Source organism: Ambystoma mexicanum, chromosome 2q (assembly GCF_040938575.1).
Source record: "Ambystoma mexicanum isolate Mex_15411 chromosome 2q, UKY_AmexF1_1, whole genome shotgun sequence".
Lineage (NCBI taxonomy): Eukaryota > Metazoa > Chordata > Amphibia > Caudata > Ambystomatidae > Ambystoma > Ambystoma mexicanum.
This window is the reverse complement of record NC_090924.1, coordinates 108,911,127-108,930,806: the sequence shown is the minus strand read 5'-3', so window position 1 is coordinate 108,930,806 and position 19,680 is coordinate 108,911,127. Positions and strand designations below refer to the sequence as shown.

General features: G+C 45.8%; 1 protein-coding gene across 2 annotated transcripts in view; it reads right to left on the bottom strand.

The window, feature by feature from the left end:
* Positions 1 to 19,680, bottom strand: part of TELO2 (telomere maintenance 2) — an 890,041-nt gene that overhangs the window by 814,787 nt on the left and 55,574 nt on the right. For both annotated transcript variants that reach the window (XM_069646967.1, XM_069646968.1), the window contains exons 3-4: positions 6,765 to 7,042; positions 5,817 to 5,885 (exon numbers count right to left, since the gene is read on the bottom strand). In XM_069646967.1, the coding sequence (XP_069503068.1) occupies positions 5,817 to 5,885; positions 6,765 to 7,042 (347 nt within the window). The remainder of the gene's footprint in view (positions 1 to 5,816; positions 5,886 to 6,764; positions 7,043 to 19,680) is intronic.

Sequence of the window (19,680 nt, the reverse complement as noted above, 5' to 3'; positions counted from 1 at the left end):
CATGCCTCCCAATGAGGGGGTCTGTGGTCACTTGCCTTTAATCAAGAATCATATTTGTGCAAAACACCACTAAGAAGGTATTTTGCAGATGTCTGAGGTAAACTGCAAACTCTACTCTTCATTAGCAGACTCTCATGGCTGTTAATAGATGGTATCTGCGCCATTGGAGCCCCGGGGAGGCCCACCTGCCTTAAATGACTACGCGGACACAGTTCTGCTGCCGTTGGGCTCTGGGAGCGCTCTTCTAACACAGTGTCATCGACAACCAGGTCTAGTGGTATTAGGTTCCTTCTCATGCTTTCCCTTTCGTTTCGTTGCCTCCTGTCCTCAAAAACTCTCTCGTCGTCGATTTCACCAGGGACTCTTCCTTCCACCTCGGAAATTAGGCCTCGGGGACACCTTTGAAAAAGGGCTTACGCTGGTGCGACTCCCATTGCACTGTGCGCAGTAGATCTGTACTGCAAAAACTGATACAGTGTCTGTTTGAGGCAGTTTCCTTGTCCTTGAGCAAGGCAGAAAATTTTGTTTGGAGTGCGCATGAAAACACTCTGCCTCGCCGTTTGCTTGCGGCCAGACAGGTGATGTGTTCCGATGTATTATTCCACACTCTCTTAGGAACTCCGCGAAGCATTCCCCTTGGAACGGGCGTCCATTCCCTGAGTAAATAACCTGGGGAAAAACCGTGGGTCGCAAATACCTTCTCCACATGCGATTCTTGCTCAAATGATGTGGATTCTACCAGTTCCACCTCAGGGTATCTGGACCTAATGGTCAATCATGACCAGAAAATGCAACCCACGACTCGTGGAGCCAACATCAATGTGTACGGTGTCCCATGGTCTATCACTCTGGGGTATGGGCTCAAATTGTGGTTGTCGGTTAGCTGGCGCTGTGGCTTGGCACCGTACGCACCTGCTGTTAAAGTTGTCATCGCTCTTCTCTCAATTGGGAAACCATACCTTCAGGCACAGTCTGGCTTTGGTCTTTGCCGAGCCCTGATGTCCGCTATGTGCCAGCTCTATCACTCTTGGTGTGAGCACCACCGGGACCATCATCCTACTTCCCCTCCGCAGGAGTCTTTCATCGGTGATCGACAGCTCGTAGCATATCCTCCACAGCTGTTCCAACTCCAGTTGGGCAATCTGGACATTCCGGTTGAGATCAGTCAGATCTGGACCGATAGCGATACCGGTTTGGCCGACTCCACCACTAGCTGGATGTGGTCTTCAGCTTCCATTTCTTTGGTGCACTCAGTGTCTGCCTCTTCCCAAGGATGTTGTGATGGGTAGTCCACTGGGTTGTGCAACCCTGGTCTGTACACTAAATTCACCCCATATTCCAACAGTGTAAGCATCAACCGTTCAACTCTTGGGGGTGGTCCTGATGATGATCCTGCCATGATGGATAGCAGTGGCTTATGGTCAGTGACGACTGTCACCGGCTTACCCAGAATGTATAGTCGGAAATGGCAACACCCCCACAGGACTGCCAGCGCCTCCAACTCTATTTGGGAGTACTGTTGTTCCGTGCTGGACAGGGCCGTACTTGCGTACGCCACGGGCCTCACCTGCCCTTGCAAGTTGCTTTGGGTCAGTAGCTCTCCGAGGCCCACCGGGCTGATGTCCACCACGATTTCTGACTTTCTGTGGATCGAAGAAAGCCATGGTTTATTTTCCCAGTCAATAGCTTCTTCATGGTTTCAAACGCCTCCAGCTCCTTCTGAGTCCATTCCCATGCCGTATCTTTCTTTGTTAGTAGTTTGAGAGGCTCGGATATGGTAGCAACGTTTGGAATGAAGGGTCCACAGTATGTGACCATTCCGAGGAAGCTCGGGATTTCCCATGCATCCCCCGGTGGCCTTGCCTCTTGAATGTCCTGTACCTTGCGCAGGTCCTGCGATATGCCCACTTCATGAAAAATGAATCCATAAAACTCAATGCGTTTCTGCAAGAATTCACACTTTTCCCTGTGAAGGGCGAGTCCCAGCTGCTGAATTCTCTCCAGCATCTTTTCTAATCTTTCCATGTTCTCTGTCTCGGATGTGGCAAATACCAGTATATTGTCATTTAAATTAATAACTCAGTCCAGTCCTGCCAGGGCACCGCAGATCACATTCTGAAACACAATTATTGTGCTTTATTCACTGTTAATTCAAACAGACGCTCAAGATATGCTTTATTCACTGTTAATTCAAACACGTGCCCTTGATTACATGTGTTTCCGCTCAGCAGAGCCTTTCTCAAATCTGGGCTAGGTCCTTGCTAGTGTTCTAAAAAATGTTTAACATAGGTAATATGGTGCCATTCAATGAATCATAGATTATGTATCAAAAGTATTAGCCATTGGACAAACATTAATGGTTATATAATCATAAAATGGTGCAAATTCACCAGAAGATATAAATTGCAAGTATAATGACAGAAAGTAAGGGTTGGCGTTAGGAAGGATTGTATAGGAAGTGAGAAAATTGAAACCATAGTTAAATCATAAAACAAGGAGGAAAGGGAGCCAAAAAGAGAAACAATGGGAACAAAAGAAAAAAACATATCCATTAGAAACTCTTCTAAACATCATGTCTAACCTTATAATACCGTACATATACCATTCGCCATGTATATATGTACTGAATGTATTCTGGGTGTCTTACCCAATTCGATATGCATCCTTTCGCTCATTAGGTTCGAAGTATTCATTTAGTAGGGATTAATCCCATAATTCTTTCCTGCAAATGACACAGTTGCTAACATTATACTATTGTTCCAAATAAATGACCCTACAGGAGGGGACACATTCACAAGAACCACACACACAAGGATATAGGTGCATGTGTATATGGTGTAATTAGATGGATGAAATTTGGGTAATTTATTTGGAACAATAGTATAACGTTAGCAACTGTGGACTGCGAAGATTATAGCAAACAAATAGTGCATTTAAACCAATTATGAAAAACAAATACAGGCAGTAATGAGGAGAATGTTAATATATCATTTGCAGGAAAGAATTATGGGATTAATCCCTACTAAATGAATACTTCGGACCTTCAGGTTAGCGTGAGACCGGGCTCCCTCAGTACTTGATGTAGTAGTGTGCCAGAGACGCAACTATGTATGAGTTGGTTGCAGACCATCACATCTCCATTCTCCCAAGCACATTTTATTGCAAGGTGTCTGAGACATCCATAAAACCTGTCAAGGTACTCGGTCTCCTTCTGTTTTGCGGCACACATGATGAACCTCTCGTAGGCTTGATTCACCAGCGGCACAATATGTTCTCTCAGACAGTCTTTTGCCACTTGGTACGAGTTGTCCACAGATGTGAGGGTGTAAAAATGTTTTGTGTACCTCTGATCCAGCTGAGTATATGATCGTGGACACTTTGGCGTCCTCATCCGTCTCCCCAGTGGCTCTAAAATACATACCTAACCTCTCGACCCAGAGGTTTAATTTGGGCCCCAAGCTTGATGGTGTGCCTGTTGTGTCGAACTCCAGCATGGAAGCCAGCGGGGTCCCTCGCTTGCCCGATCGGCACCTCCTGCAGACCCTTGAACGTCCTCATGTGTGTCACCTTGGTTCTCAATCATGGCTGCCTGCTTCCTGCGAGTTCACACGTGTGAGCGCAAAGGCACCTCCTTAAACGTGGAGGCCGCAGCTAGAGCGCACAAGCACCTATGGGCAAGCAGAGGCCGCAACTGAGATTGTAAATCCGCACCGATTGGGGGTAGGATTTCTTTCTTCTGTACTCCAAAACACCTTGAGCTCCTTCCTGTGTTCTCAATGCTGTTAAATTGCTGGCCACCCCTCCTGTTCCTCTCACAAACTCTGCACACTTCTTCACTGTGTCCCTCGATCTTTCTCCTTGATTCTAACTATTCTCTTTTTTTTGAGAATTGGTCCTCCGGCCCTCCAGGTGCTGTGCACACCGCAAGGTGCTACACCATGGGTTCCAAATATTTTCTCTTGGCGCACAAGCACTTCAAATGGGAGCCGCTGCCACCAGGATATTTTAAATGGTGGTTGGACTCTTACAGCAATATGCGACTGGCAGGCACTGAGAGGGATGAAAGCCGCCACCCGCTGTTGCGGGCGGACTGAGATCCTCTCTCCTGCCCAGGCGTTGTCCTCGTCTCCAATGGTAATAGATGATACCTGCGCCCTTGGAGCCCCAGGGAGGCCCACCCGCCGTTAATGAAAACACGGATAAAGGCCTGCTGCCGCTGGGCTCCGGGCGGACTCTGCTCACGCAGACGCAGGAATGCCTCTTTATTTTTAACTTGCAACGGTTCAACGTAGCCGTCGCACAATCATGTGACACATTGCATTGGCCATTCACTGGGAGCTCTACATTGCAGCTCCTTACGGTCAGCATTTTCATCTAGCACCTCACAGTCCCAGAGCCCAGCATCAGTCTGTGGCTAAGCCGCCATCTCTCATTCTTAGACCTTATAGTCCCCTGACAGCTCCTTCTCTTCATACTGGGTTTGCCAGAAAACACTATCACGTTGGTCTTCTATTAAACTGCTTTGTCACTGGCGTGTTCTTGACCAACCAGTGAGCACGCGGCCGAGATTGCAGAGCGATTTAGAACCCCTTAAAGTGAGCTTAATCAAAATGTAGGGAGCGCCTCTGCTCCCACTTTTCCTCTTTGCGTGGGTGCAGCCCCGTGAGACCAACAACACTTCGTCATCAGAGGAATCTCAAAGTGGAGTTGCTGCCGGCACTCCGTTCTCTTAATTACAGTTTAAAATATAACAGGGCCAAGCCGGAGCTACTGACATCAATCCCTGGAACTTGGGCACCATGGAAAGGCTTTTCTTTTCCAAATGACAGTTCCAGGGAGGTCCAGCATTGACAGAACAAAAAGTTACCTTTTCTATCACCAAGGAAGTTTTAACTTAAAAACATTGACAGACTTTTCTGAGCCGTTTAATTTACATTTTCAAGAGATTGCCATTTTGTCTTTCTTTCATGAAGTCTGAAGATCATTTTTATTCTGTACCTAGAAATAGAAAACACTCACAGACTTTTCTTAAATGTGAAGCCTTGTGTATTTAAGTCCAAGAAGCAAATATGAAAAGCTGCTTTTAGGCCACTGACCGCTCAGGATTAACACAGACTGAATGCAATGGACATGTGTGTCCATTTCCTGTGAGTGGGTGTTTCCTTATTGGAGTGCAAGACCGGCATCAATTGAGAGACAGCTGCCATCACACAGACACCTCTACCAATATTCTCTCCCTTTCGTACCCACTTAGTGGTACCTACCAGTTATGTGACATGCGGCTGCCACACAAACCTTTGGACAGTGTCTTCTGCTTTCTATACCCACTTCAGGCCTCCCTAGAAACTTTAACATCAGTGCCTTCAACAGCAGTGCATTTCCTATTCATTGTGACAACTGTGGTCAATTATACACTGACTGCCACGCTTTGCTTCAACTATTTCAAATCTGCCTTCATTATGTGATATGCCAAGCTGCAAACAAAGACAATCATGCAACAGGAATCCAAACCCCGCACACTTCACCAGTGGACTTACAGCTTGGGTCTTCAAGCACTTTACAGAGAGCCCCGCCAGCAGGAAGTGAACTTAAGTTTGCAATGGATCCCTACTCTTCCAAAGGTTATGTGCCATACAATGGCGTGCACGTAAGACTCTGCGTGTAAGGGTCTAAGATTAGACCGCAACAAACCCAGGGCTACAACCTGCTAAGAACCAGTTTACCCAACATTATATTTAATCTCATACATATGGATGCACAGACACTCTAAGTGGGACAGTTAGAACATGCATCTCCTAGGAAGGCTTAGTACTCACCTCGACGTCCCTGAACGCAGATCTTGCCCAACACCTGTGATATGAAGGCAATGGAGCAGTCCCTCCCACCTGCATGTGGAGAAAAGGAAAGGGGAAGGGGGAGGTGAGCTAAAAATATTCAATATTAAAACACAAAATAAGAAACACAAAGAAAAGAAGAAAAAAAAAATATATTTTAGAGAAAGCATAGAGTCAAAGTTCCCTTTAGCACACACATGAATGAAACATGGCACACTGTAAATGTATGAAGATGATCCAAAGAACTGATCAAAAGAAGCTTGCAACTATCGGCTAATGGAAGGGATTACTTTGTTAAAAGTGGATACGCTCCATCCTCAAAAGTATTATCAAGATAACTCTTCGACGTGTGTGTTTAACGACATCGTGGATGTAAACATGTCTTGAAAAACGCATACTAAAACTGTAATCCCTTGAATGGACAAGCATCACTTCAAAAATGGATGGCACTATGGGTCTATGGAATCAACAGAACTTTATTGTACTGTTGATCATAGAGAGGCATACATTACATCAAAATCAAGCAGACATGTGATTTGATCAGAGGAAAGGAAGGGATGCGATGGAGTGATGCGCTGATACACACAACTATGTAGCTCACTTGGTCTCTCAACATCTTCTCCAGGAGCAGTAGGTTGCAGCTTGGAACCAATAACTCTGTTCTACCACTGGTGTGCTATGTGATCTTTTCAATTCAGGGGATTAACCTTTGGACACAACTGAGCAGGACAAACAAAAAACATACGCTGCTGGTAAAGCACTCTTTGGAAGGTGCCTTCCACACTGACCTGCTGATGGGAGACTTGTGTTTCACTAAGATATACCCAAAACAGAGTTGCAGAAGTTGGAGACTCCAGAAACTGTGTTACTCAGAAAAGTAATCCACATTAGGACCATTCCTCTCGCCATCCCAGTGCCCTAATTACTCACCTCGCAGGCCATCTGAGATCTTTTGCAGAACCTGAACGATTTCCTCTCCAAGCAATGGGAAATAGTTCTGTGGGTAAAACACTGCAGGGTTGTTCACTTGAAGTTGGTTGGCTACATGGTCAGGAAAGCACACAACCTTGTTGAGCAGAGTCTCATGCAAGAGAGGAGATGCAACGGGCGTCTGCTCCTGGCTGACCTTCCAGATCAGCGCTGACAATCCGCCCTGCTGCAGGAAAGACTCCAAGAGGCTAGTCACTTTCGTCAGGAAAAAGCTGGATCTGAGGGAGAGTAAATGTATTAAAGGGTGAAGCAAGGGGAGATTGATGATTCAGTCATTTTGTAAGTGCTTTGCGCATATTCACAAGCAACTGCAACACAAGCCCACAATAGGAGCAGCCTCAATGCAAAAAGCAAGTGTAGATACCCATAAACATAACTCAGAGACAAGAATGTGCCTGGCGGTCAAAGAAGAGCATCTCCAGATATGTGTCATGTAAATGTATTACTGAATTACTTGTGTGAATTTTGCGTTCTTGCCGCTTCATACCTTATAGAGAACAAATAAGAATGGCAGGGATCTTTAGAAAACAGTGGGTGGAAGTGGGCCCACAGAAACGGAAGAGGATACAGAACCCCTAATGGGTAGAAACATTAGGCCCTCTTGGGATCTGTGCTTGAGAGGCAGCAAGAAACGGGTGGGTTTGGAGTTTCACATCAGAAGCCATCTTTACAGAAGCAGAGAGGAATGTCGTTCCAAAATGGTGGACCCTTGTCTGTGGAGTGATCGCAATCAGAACCATTTTTTTTACAGGTGGGATTGGCTGTTGGTCTGGGCGCCTGACCCTAGTCGTCTGGACAGAATGTATGCTGGCAGACATTAAAGTGGTAATTTGAGGGCCTTCAATAGCGGGGCATTTAAAGAATCCACAGAGTGAATTTGAATTCGTCCCAGCTCAAAAAGTGGTGCAATATAAATTAAAATGTGCCATATTTAATACAGTGCTTAGCATTTATTTAAGCCGATTCACGGACGAGGGAATTGAGACGCAGAGAGAAAGTGGTTTACTGAATATTTCACAATATGGTTGGTTGGGAAGCCATGATTCCAACATCAGCCCCTTGTTCCACTAACACAAATTATCTATAAGTTGATATCTCCTCCACAGAAAATCAGGAGGGGGGTGAAAACTACTCACATGGAAATTCTCAGTGGTGAGATTATGAATAAGGATAAACAAATGAAAAAAATGAGCAAGGAACATTGTGACCGTATTGATTTACAAACTGTCCAAGGTATCACTAGGGGGTGGGTAAAAAAAACATTGATCAAAGATGCCAGGAATTGGACAGGGGGCTGACAGATAGCTGCAGACTTATTAATTTTCACTTAACCATAAAGAACTGCCACCCGTGATGGAAGAAAATGGGCGGGACATGGGTACAAACTATCAGTTCTACGAAAAGGAATGATAAAGAGTCATTGTTTTTTTGCAATCCCTGAGCATTTTCAACGAACATGCACACATTATTGAACGCACAAATAAAGTAGTTCACTGTATGAGTGGCTTGGTAAATAATGAAAAGAGCTACACAATTCAGGAAGAAGTGCTAAGGCAGTATAGGGTTCATGGTCTCGAGAAATCTACCTTAGAAAAAGAACAAAGGAAATGTGGCAAATGTGTTATTTTCTGATTCAGATGAAATTCAGATACATTTTTGGTTAAAAAAGTGGGTTGCACCTTTGTCCTTACAGAAAATAGTGCATGGAGGCTTGCAGGATAAAGCCCGGAGTTCACTCACCCTTTGTGCAGATTTAATGGCTACTAAGAAGATGTTTTTATTTTTTTATTTTTTCCAATAAGTTTTTATTAACATTTTTCAGAGAAAATAAAACAAGCAAACATTGCCCCTGCCCCAACAATCCCCCGCCCCTCCCTCCCCTTCCATCCCCCCCAGATCCAAGAGCTCCTTTCATAGTATTAGGCATAGAGATATAAAATAGTAACACATTACATGCTTGACTGGCCGGGCTACTAAGCCAGTTCGTTAAGCTACTTTCTTAGGTCGACTCCTTGGGAGGAGTGCTGCGGTAATGTTTCCAAGTCCGACTCATCCTGGGGACTAATTATGCCCAGTATCTCCATAGCCTTGGGGCACCAGGCTCGTCGGGCTCCTACTCTTAGGTATGCTAATAAGTTGGACCAGTCTGGAATGAACCTCAAATGATCCCCTTGAATGGAGTAGGTAAGCCACTCCAATGCCACCAACGACCAGATTTTGGCAATCCATTCATGTTCTTGTCGAGGGGCCTTTAAGAAGATGTTTTTAAGGTTAGCAGCCTCAAAGGACAAGAGTGTATAGGTTCGAAAGGAGCACACATCATACATTTCTCTACCAAGTTGAGATCCCAAACCGGGACATGAAAAGGGATCCGAGGGAAAACATTTATCAATCCTTTTAGGAATTGTATTATTAGGGGAATTTTGAAGCTAGATATCTCTTCTGAAGTGTGCTTACATTTAGAAAGTGCTGCAAGATATCCTTTAATAGTACCAATCTGGAGCCCCAGATTAGCTAGGTGTAACAAAAAGGATAACATCATAGGTGTATTACATGGATCAACATTCTTATCTCTACACCAGCTGCAGAATTTGTTCCAACGGCAGCAGTACAAAGACTTAGTTGTTGGCCTTCTGGCCGAAAGCAAAATCTCCATTATGTCATCCGGGAGGTCCCAATTCTTGGATCTCAGCCTCTCAGAAACCATGCGTGAAGATTAAGGGTCTTGACCTCGGGATGAAGAACCTGACCTTCCTCTTGCGAGAGAAGATCCTCTCTTTGTGGGAAGCGTATTGAAGGGCAGATGGACATATGCAGAAGGTCTGGGTACCATGTCCTCCTGGCCCAATCCGGAGCAATTAGGATCATGGATTTTCCAATCTTTCTCAACCTCCTGATCACGTAAGGAATGGCGGGGACTGGAGGAAACGCGTACAAGAGTGGAAATTCACAGTCCACCACAAATGCATCTCCTAGAGCTCCTCTTGGGGGAAATTCCCTGGAACAGAACAGTTTGCACATCCAGTTGACACTGGTCACGAACAAATCCACTTGAGGGGTTCAGTAAAAAGGTGCAGATGTCTTGAAGGACTTCCTGAGCTAGTTCCCACTTGTGGGAGACTGTGCTCTACCTACTCAGAGCGTCCGCCGCCGTAATCTCCACTCCGGCTAGGTGAACTGCCGATAGGGAGATCCCTTCTCGGATTGCCCAGTACCAGAGCTGCATTGCTTCTCTGCACTGTGGTAGTGACCCTACAGACCTCCTCTTTTATTGAGGTAGTACATGGCCACTATGTTGTCAGTCATCATCAGGACGTCCTTTACCCGTATAGAGGGCAGAATGGCTTTCAGCACTAGTCTGATTGCCCTCAGCTCCAAAAGGTTGATGTGTAGTTTGGACTCCGATGGAGAGCAACGACCGCTGATCGTCAGATCGTTGGCGTGGGATCTCCACCCTGTGAGTGAGGTGTCCGTCAGTACTGTTATCTCCGGCTATGGTTGCCAAAAAGGTTCTCCTTTCAGAATGTTCTACTGGCAAGCCCACCACCGAAGGTCCTGTGAGACTGCTCTAAATCTGTAGGAGGTCTGACATTGTTCGTGAGAATTGGGACCACTGTGTTCTGAGAGCCCATAGCAGAGATCTCATTCTCAGACGAGCCTCTGGCACCAGAAAAATGCAGGATGCCATTAGGCCGATCAACCTCAGAAAGTCGAAGGATGGGAGATGCTGGGCACTCTGGAATTTGGTGACCATCTGCAGAATGCCTTGAGCCCTCACCTCTGGTGGCAAGGCTTTCCCCAGGGATGCATCCAGGACTGCTTCAATGAACTGGAGCCTTTGAGATGGTATCATGTGAGACTTCTTGAAGTTGAGGGAGAAGCTATCATGCCTCTTCGGAGACGTTGGTCTTTGTGGCATCATTGGTCCCATGGACGACGGATTTCGGCCATTTTTCCTTCCAAGATGGCCACCACAACAGACGATGTGGGTGTAGACAATGCACAACCCAGCACCAGGGAAGCTCCGCCCCCCTACTCAAGATTCAGTTAATCTGTCCCTGTTGACAGCACACGGATGCGTTGCTACTCTTCACAGACAACGCTATGTTAGTTCGTATCTAGGGATACCTTTCCAATACGTCTTGCTTACTTCCAAAACTTTATAGCACTTAAATCTGTCCCTCGTTCTTTCCGACTTTCAGACTCTGCATTTCTACTCGCCTCCTCTCCGACCACAGAGATTCCAGCTCCCTCTCGCTCACACCTAATCAGGAATCCGGCGAGCAGACTGTTAGGTTTCATCGGTACGAAGGATAGAAGTAACAGACACCCCCTGATTCAAACAGTAACATGTAGTTGACACATGTCTTTCCCTTATCCAATATCTAGGGATTCCGAATTCAGTCTTCAGACCCGCTTGTTCAACACCTGCTATTGCTGGTATACACCCAAGTTCCTCTCCCACAACTTGCAAGGTAAAAACCCCTTACTGTACACTCTTGCTCACACTATACTCTGTACTGTGCTAACGAAATTCCGTACTTCATCAGGTTGAAACCAGAAATCTCCTCTTCCAGCGTGATACACCTCCTAATCCTTTTTAAGGGTAACTTGAGAATATTTACCTCCACTTTCTATCACTCACTTACCCTCAAATACTTATCAAAATCTCTTCTACTTTCTCCGTCAAGACCGCCTTCCACCAATCTTCACCTGAATCTTTGCTGCACAGACGACATCGATCCTGCAGTCGCTGACACAGGGTTTTCTTCCCCAGAGGGTTTCCCTGAGAGCTTTTCTCTCCTCTAGTCTTCTAGAGGTAGGGAAAGGGGTTTAGGGAGGCTTTCGTACTCATCCCCCTGTTGGAGGATATCCGAGCCAGAGAGAGGGAGAGAAAGAGAGAGAAGGGAGAGGAAGAGGAGTATCGGTGAGTCATTGAGATAACCTGTCAGTTACCTAACTTGTTCTGAATCCACAATTATTACAGAAGCCCAGTCTGTGAAGGGAGTGTCAGGTGGAGCAGAGATGTTCCAGGGCCTTTTTGGAGGCACTGGCCCTGATCAGCCAATCATCCAGGTAGGGGTAGACATGAATACTCCCCTGTCCCGAGACTCGCTGCCACTACCGCCATTAACTTGGTAAAAACCCTCGGGCCGAGGTCAGCCCAAATGGCAGAACTCGAAACTAATAATGAGAACCGCCATGGCGAACCTCAGGCACCTTCTGTGCTTGTGATGGATTGGCACATGAAAGTAAGCATCCTGAGTCCAAATGATACCATCCAGTCCTGAAGCTGGAGGGCCTGAAGGATCTGAGATAGGGTAACCATCTTGAGCTTGTCCTTCCTGAGGAACTTGTTCAAGTCTCTTAAGTCCAAGATGGGTCTCAATCATCTGTCCTTTTTTGGAATTAGAAAGTACGAGGAGTACCAAATCTTGTTTCTCTCCGCTACAGGTACTGGTTCTATAGCACCTTTCTCTAGCAGGGTTAATATTTCCTGCATAGGCAGCAGTTCTGGAACTTTGAAAGAGAAGAACAAGTTAGTTACCAACTGTAACGTTCTTTCGACTGGATATTCCTCCCACGTATTCCTCATTTTAGATATAATCTGCCAGCTTGCTGCTTTCTTCTGAAAAATATTTCGCCAGAGGGCGCTGTACTCGAGGCCGCGTAGCTTTAGTCCCTCGAGGGCCGCCGTCGAGTGTCAACGTCATCCGTTGTATAAAGGGCTCGAGCCGCGCCCGTTGGTCTCAGTTCCGTTTTTTCGGCATTAATGGTCGCATCATTTATATCAGGCATGAAAGGATGTCAGGCTCTTAAGGAGTACAAGTGCAAAAAGAGTAAAATCTGTACAGAAGGGTAGGTTGGGAGGGTCGATGAGGAATAAGTGGGAGGAACATCCAGTCGAAAGAACGTTACAGTTGGTAAGTAACGTGTTCTTCGAAAGGATTGTGTCCTTGTCATGACCACTGTGAGGGGGCACAAGTTGTGCCACAAGCAGGCTCTCACCAAATCCCTGAGGGCCTTAAAACCACTGCAAAAGGGCTCCTGGAGCCAGTCCTGGCGTCTTTGGCACCTGGCTCATATGTAGGAAGGAAGGGCTGTTCAAACTAGGTCCCATTTATGTACATGGGCCTTTAAATCCAACATGGAAGCACCCACACAGTCTAGTTCTAAGAACCAAGCTATGCGGTCTAGTGTTTTGGGTGTTGCAGGCCTGGAACTACTTTCCCTGGTACTACTTTACCTAGGCTATATAAACCACACCCTGACTGCAGAAAATGCTTCGTGTTATTCTGCAACCAGCAGCGTGACGCTCACCATGCCCAGCTCCTGGTCTTCAGCATCTTCCTGTAATCCTGCAAGAACAAGATTATTCCGTCTTACCTGAGAAAGCACCATCCAGAACTCAGCATCTCAACTGGGCTGCAATCTGTGGAAACCGAGAGAAGAAGAGAGAAGAAGAACCATCACTCACCTGTAAGTACTAGCTAAAGGACTTCCGGCGAACCGCTGCCACAGCTGCTGTTCGAACATTGTGACCTGCAATAACGAGAAAGGCAAAACCAATATTAGAACGTGCGCTTCCAAAACATCGAATTCCATCAGTCTTAAAAGAATTCCATTGCGCTACGCCACGCTTCCATCCGGAGCACCACAGCAACATCTGCAAAGGAAAAGAGACATATTCAGGTTCGCTTTCAATATTAAACAACCGCACAGCACTGTACTTACCTTAACGGATTCCGGGGGCCTGTTTTTCATCGCGCTCTCATTCACACGCAGCACCACAGCGGCCTGTGAGGAGAAGAAGAAGAAAACACAGGTTAGCTTTAAAAGATAATAAAGGCGCTGCGCTACACGCTTTCTCTTACCTAGAAACGTGCCTCTCCATCCAGCACACCAGCATCAAGACCTTCGCACCTGAAAAGAAGGAGATAAAGACATTAACAAATTCCCACCATAAACAGAACTAAGACTTACAATTAACAAACCTACTTGCCTACCAGCAGATTTGGGGTCACAGCAAACCTGGGCCCAAGGAAGGCGTACTGGACCAGTGAAGCAATTCGGGCAGCTCGCCAACAAACGTCAAGCGCCCCTGCACAAGAAACGCAGGACGGATAGCTCACCCTACAAATAACTAAGGTGAGAAAAGAACCAAGTGGGAAGGAAATCGGTCAGAGGGAGGTGGGAGATTCACCCATTAGAGACATTTATCACAAATCCTCCCTTCTGTAATTGCAGATTCAATATTCAGCACTGGGCAACTACGCATCCAGGGTCCCAGATCTCAGAGCCTTACAGACGCCTGCGGGCATATCAGGTGAGCGAAACAGTCCTCCCACGTATTCCTCATCTTAGATAGACTCTCACAGCAGTAGTAAATTGGAGGAGGGAGTACCAGAGTTTTAAATTATGTACTGAATGAAGGACGGCTTTTGCAAAAACGCCTCCTTGGTAAGAAGTGGAGTCTAAACAATAATGTTTTACAAAGGTGTGCATGGATGACCAGGTGGCCGCTGCACAAATGTCCTGCACAGGAACACCCCTCTGAAGAGCCATGGAAGTTGCTATGCCTATGGTTGAATGAGCCTGTGATCCATGCAGAGGCTCTTTCCCCCCAACCTGTAACATTCAGATATTGCTAGGATTATCCAACTGTATAAGGTTTGTTTGGACACACCAAGGCTCAATTTGTGTCCAGTGTAACCGACAATTAACTGATCAGTTTGTCTAAATCTTTCAAGTCTAGAGATATAGAAGCTGAGAGCCGTTTTAGGGTCTAGCCTGTGGAACCTTTCTTCCACTTTACTAGCGTGCAGAGGAGGGTAAAAGGAAGGTAAAGTAATCTTTTGTGACAGATGGAAATCAAACTATTTTAGGTAAGAAAAAAGGTTTGACGTTCAAAATAACTTTATCCTTTTGGAAGAAAGTGTGAGGAGGCTTACAAGAGAGTGCCTGCAACTCACTCACCCTGCGGGCTGAAGTTAAAGCCACAAGTAAAACAGTTTTAGGAGCCTTAAAGGCCAAGAATGTAAAGGTTTAAAAGGGGCACACATAAGACATTTTAAGACTAAATGGGAACCTGAAAAGGTGTAGGAGGGAACACATTTGTTAACCCTTTAAGAAATTGGACAACTAAAAGGCATCTTAAAATATGAAACTTCTTCTGAGGAGCGCTTGAAGATAGATAGCACTGCTAAATATCCTTTAATAGTACCAACTTGGAGCCCCAAGTTGGCCAAATGTAAAAGAAAGGAAAACACCATGGGAGTGCTACATTGAAAAGGATCCACATTCTTATCCCTGCCCCAGTTACTGAATTTCTTCCAACGACACCGGTATAAGGATTTTGTTGCTGGCCTTCTAGCCGAAAGCAGGATTTGCATAACGTTGTTTGGAAGGTCCCAATCCTTATATCTCAGCCTCTCAGAAGCCAAGCGTGAAGGCGGAGAGTTTTGACCTCTGGATGGAGAACTTGACCTTCCCTTTGCGAGAGGAGAGCCTCTCTTTGTGGAAGACGTATTGGAGGGCAGATGAACATGTTCAGAAGGTCCGGGTACCACGTTCTCCTGGCCCAATCCGGGGCAATTAGGATGATGGCTTTCCTGAACTTTCTCAACCTCCTGATTACTTGAGGAATCACAGGGACTGGAGGGAACGCGTATAGGAAGGGAAATATCCAGTCCACCACAAACGCGTCCCCTAGAGCTCCTCTCAGGGGAAATTCCCTTGAGCCGTACAGTTCGCACTTTCGGTTGGTACCGGTTGCGAACAGATCCACTTGAGGGGTTCCCCATAGGGCGACGCTGGATAAACTCAAAATAGAAAAAAGAACACTTGAAAGAAAATGGCAACAGGAACATACTAAGGAAAACGAGGACAATTGGAAGCTAGCTAATAAAAAATACTGAGATGGTATAAGGGAGGCTAAAGCCAATTTTTATAACAAAGAAATTGAATCAGCATCTAATGCTACGAGTAAGATATTTGAAATCTTAAAAAATGTTAAGAAACCAAAATCCCTTACCCCTCCCTTCCAACCTTCAAAAGAAGACTGCGGTGTAGCACAAAATGCCTTTGCGGCCAAAATACTAAAGGCTAGGCAAAATGTAATTAAGGCTAGAGTACATGCAAGTACATTAGCACTGGGAAAATATAGTACCAAACAGGCTGGGTTGGACTCATTCAACTTTACCACGATTTCCGAATCAGAAATGATAGAAATATTAAAACACATGAAACCCACCTCATGTGCAGAAAACACTTTACCTTCCAAAATTATTCTGGAAAATAAACAACTGTTCAGCCTAATCTTTGTGAAAATAGTTAATGCCTTGTTTAGAGAAGGTTCAGTACCAAAAGAATTTTAAAAAGTTACCATCACGCCCTTAGTTAAAAAGGCAGGCCTTGACCCTAAGGATCCTGGCAATCTTTGCCCCATTACAAACTCAAACTTTATCCTTAAAATTTTGGATACAATTGTAACAGGCCAATAACAAAAACATATAGAAAAACAAGACTCCCTACACAAACAACAATCAGGCTTTCGGGCTGTTCACAGCACAGAAACTGCAATGTTGGACCTTCAAAGCCACATATTGGAATTAATTGATAAGGGCAAAGCAGGTATGCTAATATTGCTGGATCTCAGTGCGGCCTTTGACTTGGTAGATCACCAAATATTGGTAAATGCACTGAAACGCACAGCGGGATGCTCTACAGCAGCACTGGATTGGCTGGTATTGTTTCTAACAGAGCGCCAAGCAAAAGTGCACTGGGGGGACTTGTTCTCCGAGGCTATTGCAATAATGTTTGGAGTTCCTCAGGGTGCAAGCCTCTTTCCTCTGTTATTCAATATATATATATATATATATATATATATGAGAAGCTTATGCGACGTGCTAGATGAGATCGGCATGTTTTTTACAAACTACGCCGATGACACGCAGCTAATCAATGAATTAGAGGTCAACTACATCAGGGACAGAGTGAAGATAGCAAAAGTGTACAGTAAAATAGAATCATGGATGCTGCAGAATTAGATGTGTCTCAATGACTCCAAAGCAGAACTCTTGATTTTTGGAGCCAACAGACTAAAACCAAGCTAGGAGAAGAGTATAGGACTTTCTCAATAAATGAAGCAAAAATTCAAGTATCAAATCAAGTTAAGACCCTAGGAATGATGGTCAATGACTCAATCAGCTCAGAGGCGCAAGTAAATTAAATGCACAAAAATACGGCATACTATCTACGCCTGATGAGGGCCATTCGACCTTAACTGAATGAGGCTTATATAGCCACAGTCGCTAGAGCAATGGTTCTATCCAGATTGGAATATGGAAATGCCCTACTGTTAAGAGCCACCAAAAAAGATATGGCAAGATGCCAAGTCATTGAAAATGACACAGTGCGGATTGTGAAGGGATTTAAGAGCAAAGACTATGTGACCATGGCAAGAAGATCTCTGTGTTGGCTTAGGGTGGAGGAGAGGGTGAATTTTAAAGCTATGACCATAACTCATAGGTGCTTGTTTGCTCAATCCCCCAATACCTAAAGAACCAATTTGTGCCTTATTCTCCACAGAGACATTTACGCTCAGTGGGAAAAGGGCTACTCACAGTGCCTAAACAGAAGTTAAAGGCAGGCTTGGGCAGATCTTTTGTCGTATTGGCTGCTCAGCAGTGGAATAGTCTCCCAATTAAGTTGAGACTAGAAGAAAATATTCTTCGTTTTAGGAAAGGTCTGAAGACACACCTCTTTAGGTGAAATCGCAGGAAATGGTAGTCGGTTTTGTTCGAGCCAGGATAGGGATCAGTGATAGACACTTAGTGACGGGTTGTATTGTTTTATGTTAAGCGCCCTGATGCCTGCGGGCTTCCGGCGCTATATAAGATTATATACATACATCCAGTGGGAGTGATCCTACACCTCCTCTTTTGTTGAGGTAGTACATGGCCACTGTGTTGTCCCTCATTATCAGGACATTCTTTCCCTGTACAGTGGGCAGAAAGCCCTTCAGCGCTAGTCTGATTGCCCTCAGCTCCAAAAGGTTGATGTGTAGTTTGGACTCCGATGGAGACCAACGACCGCTGATTATCAGATCGTTGGTGTGGGCTCCCCACCCCGTGAGTGTGGCATCCGTCACTACCGTTATCTCCGGCCATGGTTGCCAAAAAGGTTCCCACTTGAGGATATTCTCCTTGCAAGCCCACCATAGAAGATCTTGAGCCACCTTGGTTGAAACTTGCAGAAGATCTGACATCTCCCCAGAAAACTGGGACCATTGAGTCCTGAGGGCCCATTGAAGGGATCTCATCCTCAATCTGGCCTATGGCACCAGAAAAATGCAGGATGCCTTGAAGCCTAGCAACCTTAGAAAGTCGAATGCAGGTAGATGTTGGGCATTTTGTAACTTCGTTACCATCTGCAGAATGTGGTGAGCTTTCTCCTCGGGAGGCGAGGCTTTCCCTGAGGTACTATCCAGGACTGCTCTGATGAACTGGAGTCTTTGGCTTGGAATCATTTGTGACTTCTTGTAATTGAGGGAGAAGCCCAGGCTGTGTAAGAAGTGGCAGGTCATGGTCAAGTGTTCCTGGGCTCGTTCTGGTGAACTCGCTCTGATTAGCCAATCGTCCAGGTAAGGGTAGACATGAATCCCTCCTCTCCTGAGACTCGCTGCCACTACAGCCATCAGCTTGGTGAAAACCCTCTGGTGGAGGTCAGGCCAAATGGCAGAACTGGAAACGGATAGTGAGATCCGCCAATTGCAAACCTCAGGTACTTTCTGTGTTTGTGACAGATTGGCACATGAAAGTAAGCATCCTAAAGGTCTAATGATACCAGCCAGTCCTGAAGCTGAAGAGCCTGAAGGATTTGAGAAAGGGTCACCATCTTGAACTTGTCCTTCCTGAGGAATTTGTTCTCCTCTCTGTCTTTTTTGGGAATGAGAAAATAGGGGGAGTACCAACCCCTGTTCCTCTCCGCTACAAGTACATGTTCTATTGCACCTTTCTCTAGCAGGGTTAAAATCTCCTGCACAAGGAGCGGGTCTGGAACTTTTGCAGAATTGGCTCCCGGTGGGTGATCTTGAGGTCTTTGATGAAAAGGAAGGCAGTAACCATGGGTCACTATCTCTAGTGCCCAGGCATCTGACGTAATGCCCCGCCATTCTTCCAGATATCGAGTGATTCTGCCTCCCACCAGGGTTTTGTGGGTTAAGACCTCAGAGTGGCTTTGCAGCGGTTACAGCAGTGGCTGAGGAGGTAGTAGCCGCTGCTGTGGCTGATCCAGCGCCTCCCCCTTTTCCACCACGAAATGGTTTTCTCTGTTGGCCTCTCCGACTGTCCTGCCCCCTGCCCTTTTCCAAAAAAGGAATAGGAGCGAAAAAGGAGACTCTTCCAGGAAGATGAGTCTGCATAGAGTGTTGTTGAGGTTGCCTTATAGTGATACTGAGTGATTTTGCTGCCGCTTTTGAGGACTGCAGCTTCTTCAAGCTCTCGTCCGCCTTGCTGCCAAACAACCTCAAGCCGTCAAAAGGCATATTAAGTAATCTAGACTGCACATCAGGTGCAAAACCAGATTTCCTTAGCCATGCGAATCTACGCAAGACCGCGCTAGAAGCCATGGACCTGCTTATAGTATCTACAGTGTCCAGTCCTGACTTGAGGCACTCCTCCATAGCCTCCTTTCCATCCCTTACTATCGCCAGGAAACCATCCCGTTCCTCACCCTCCGAGATGCGATCAGCCGCTGCATTCAAGCAGTCCCACAGACTAAGGTAAAGTAGTAAATCTAGGTAATGTACAAGTCACATTAGTAGATTTAAGGGCCATACTGCCCGAAGTGAACA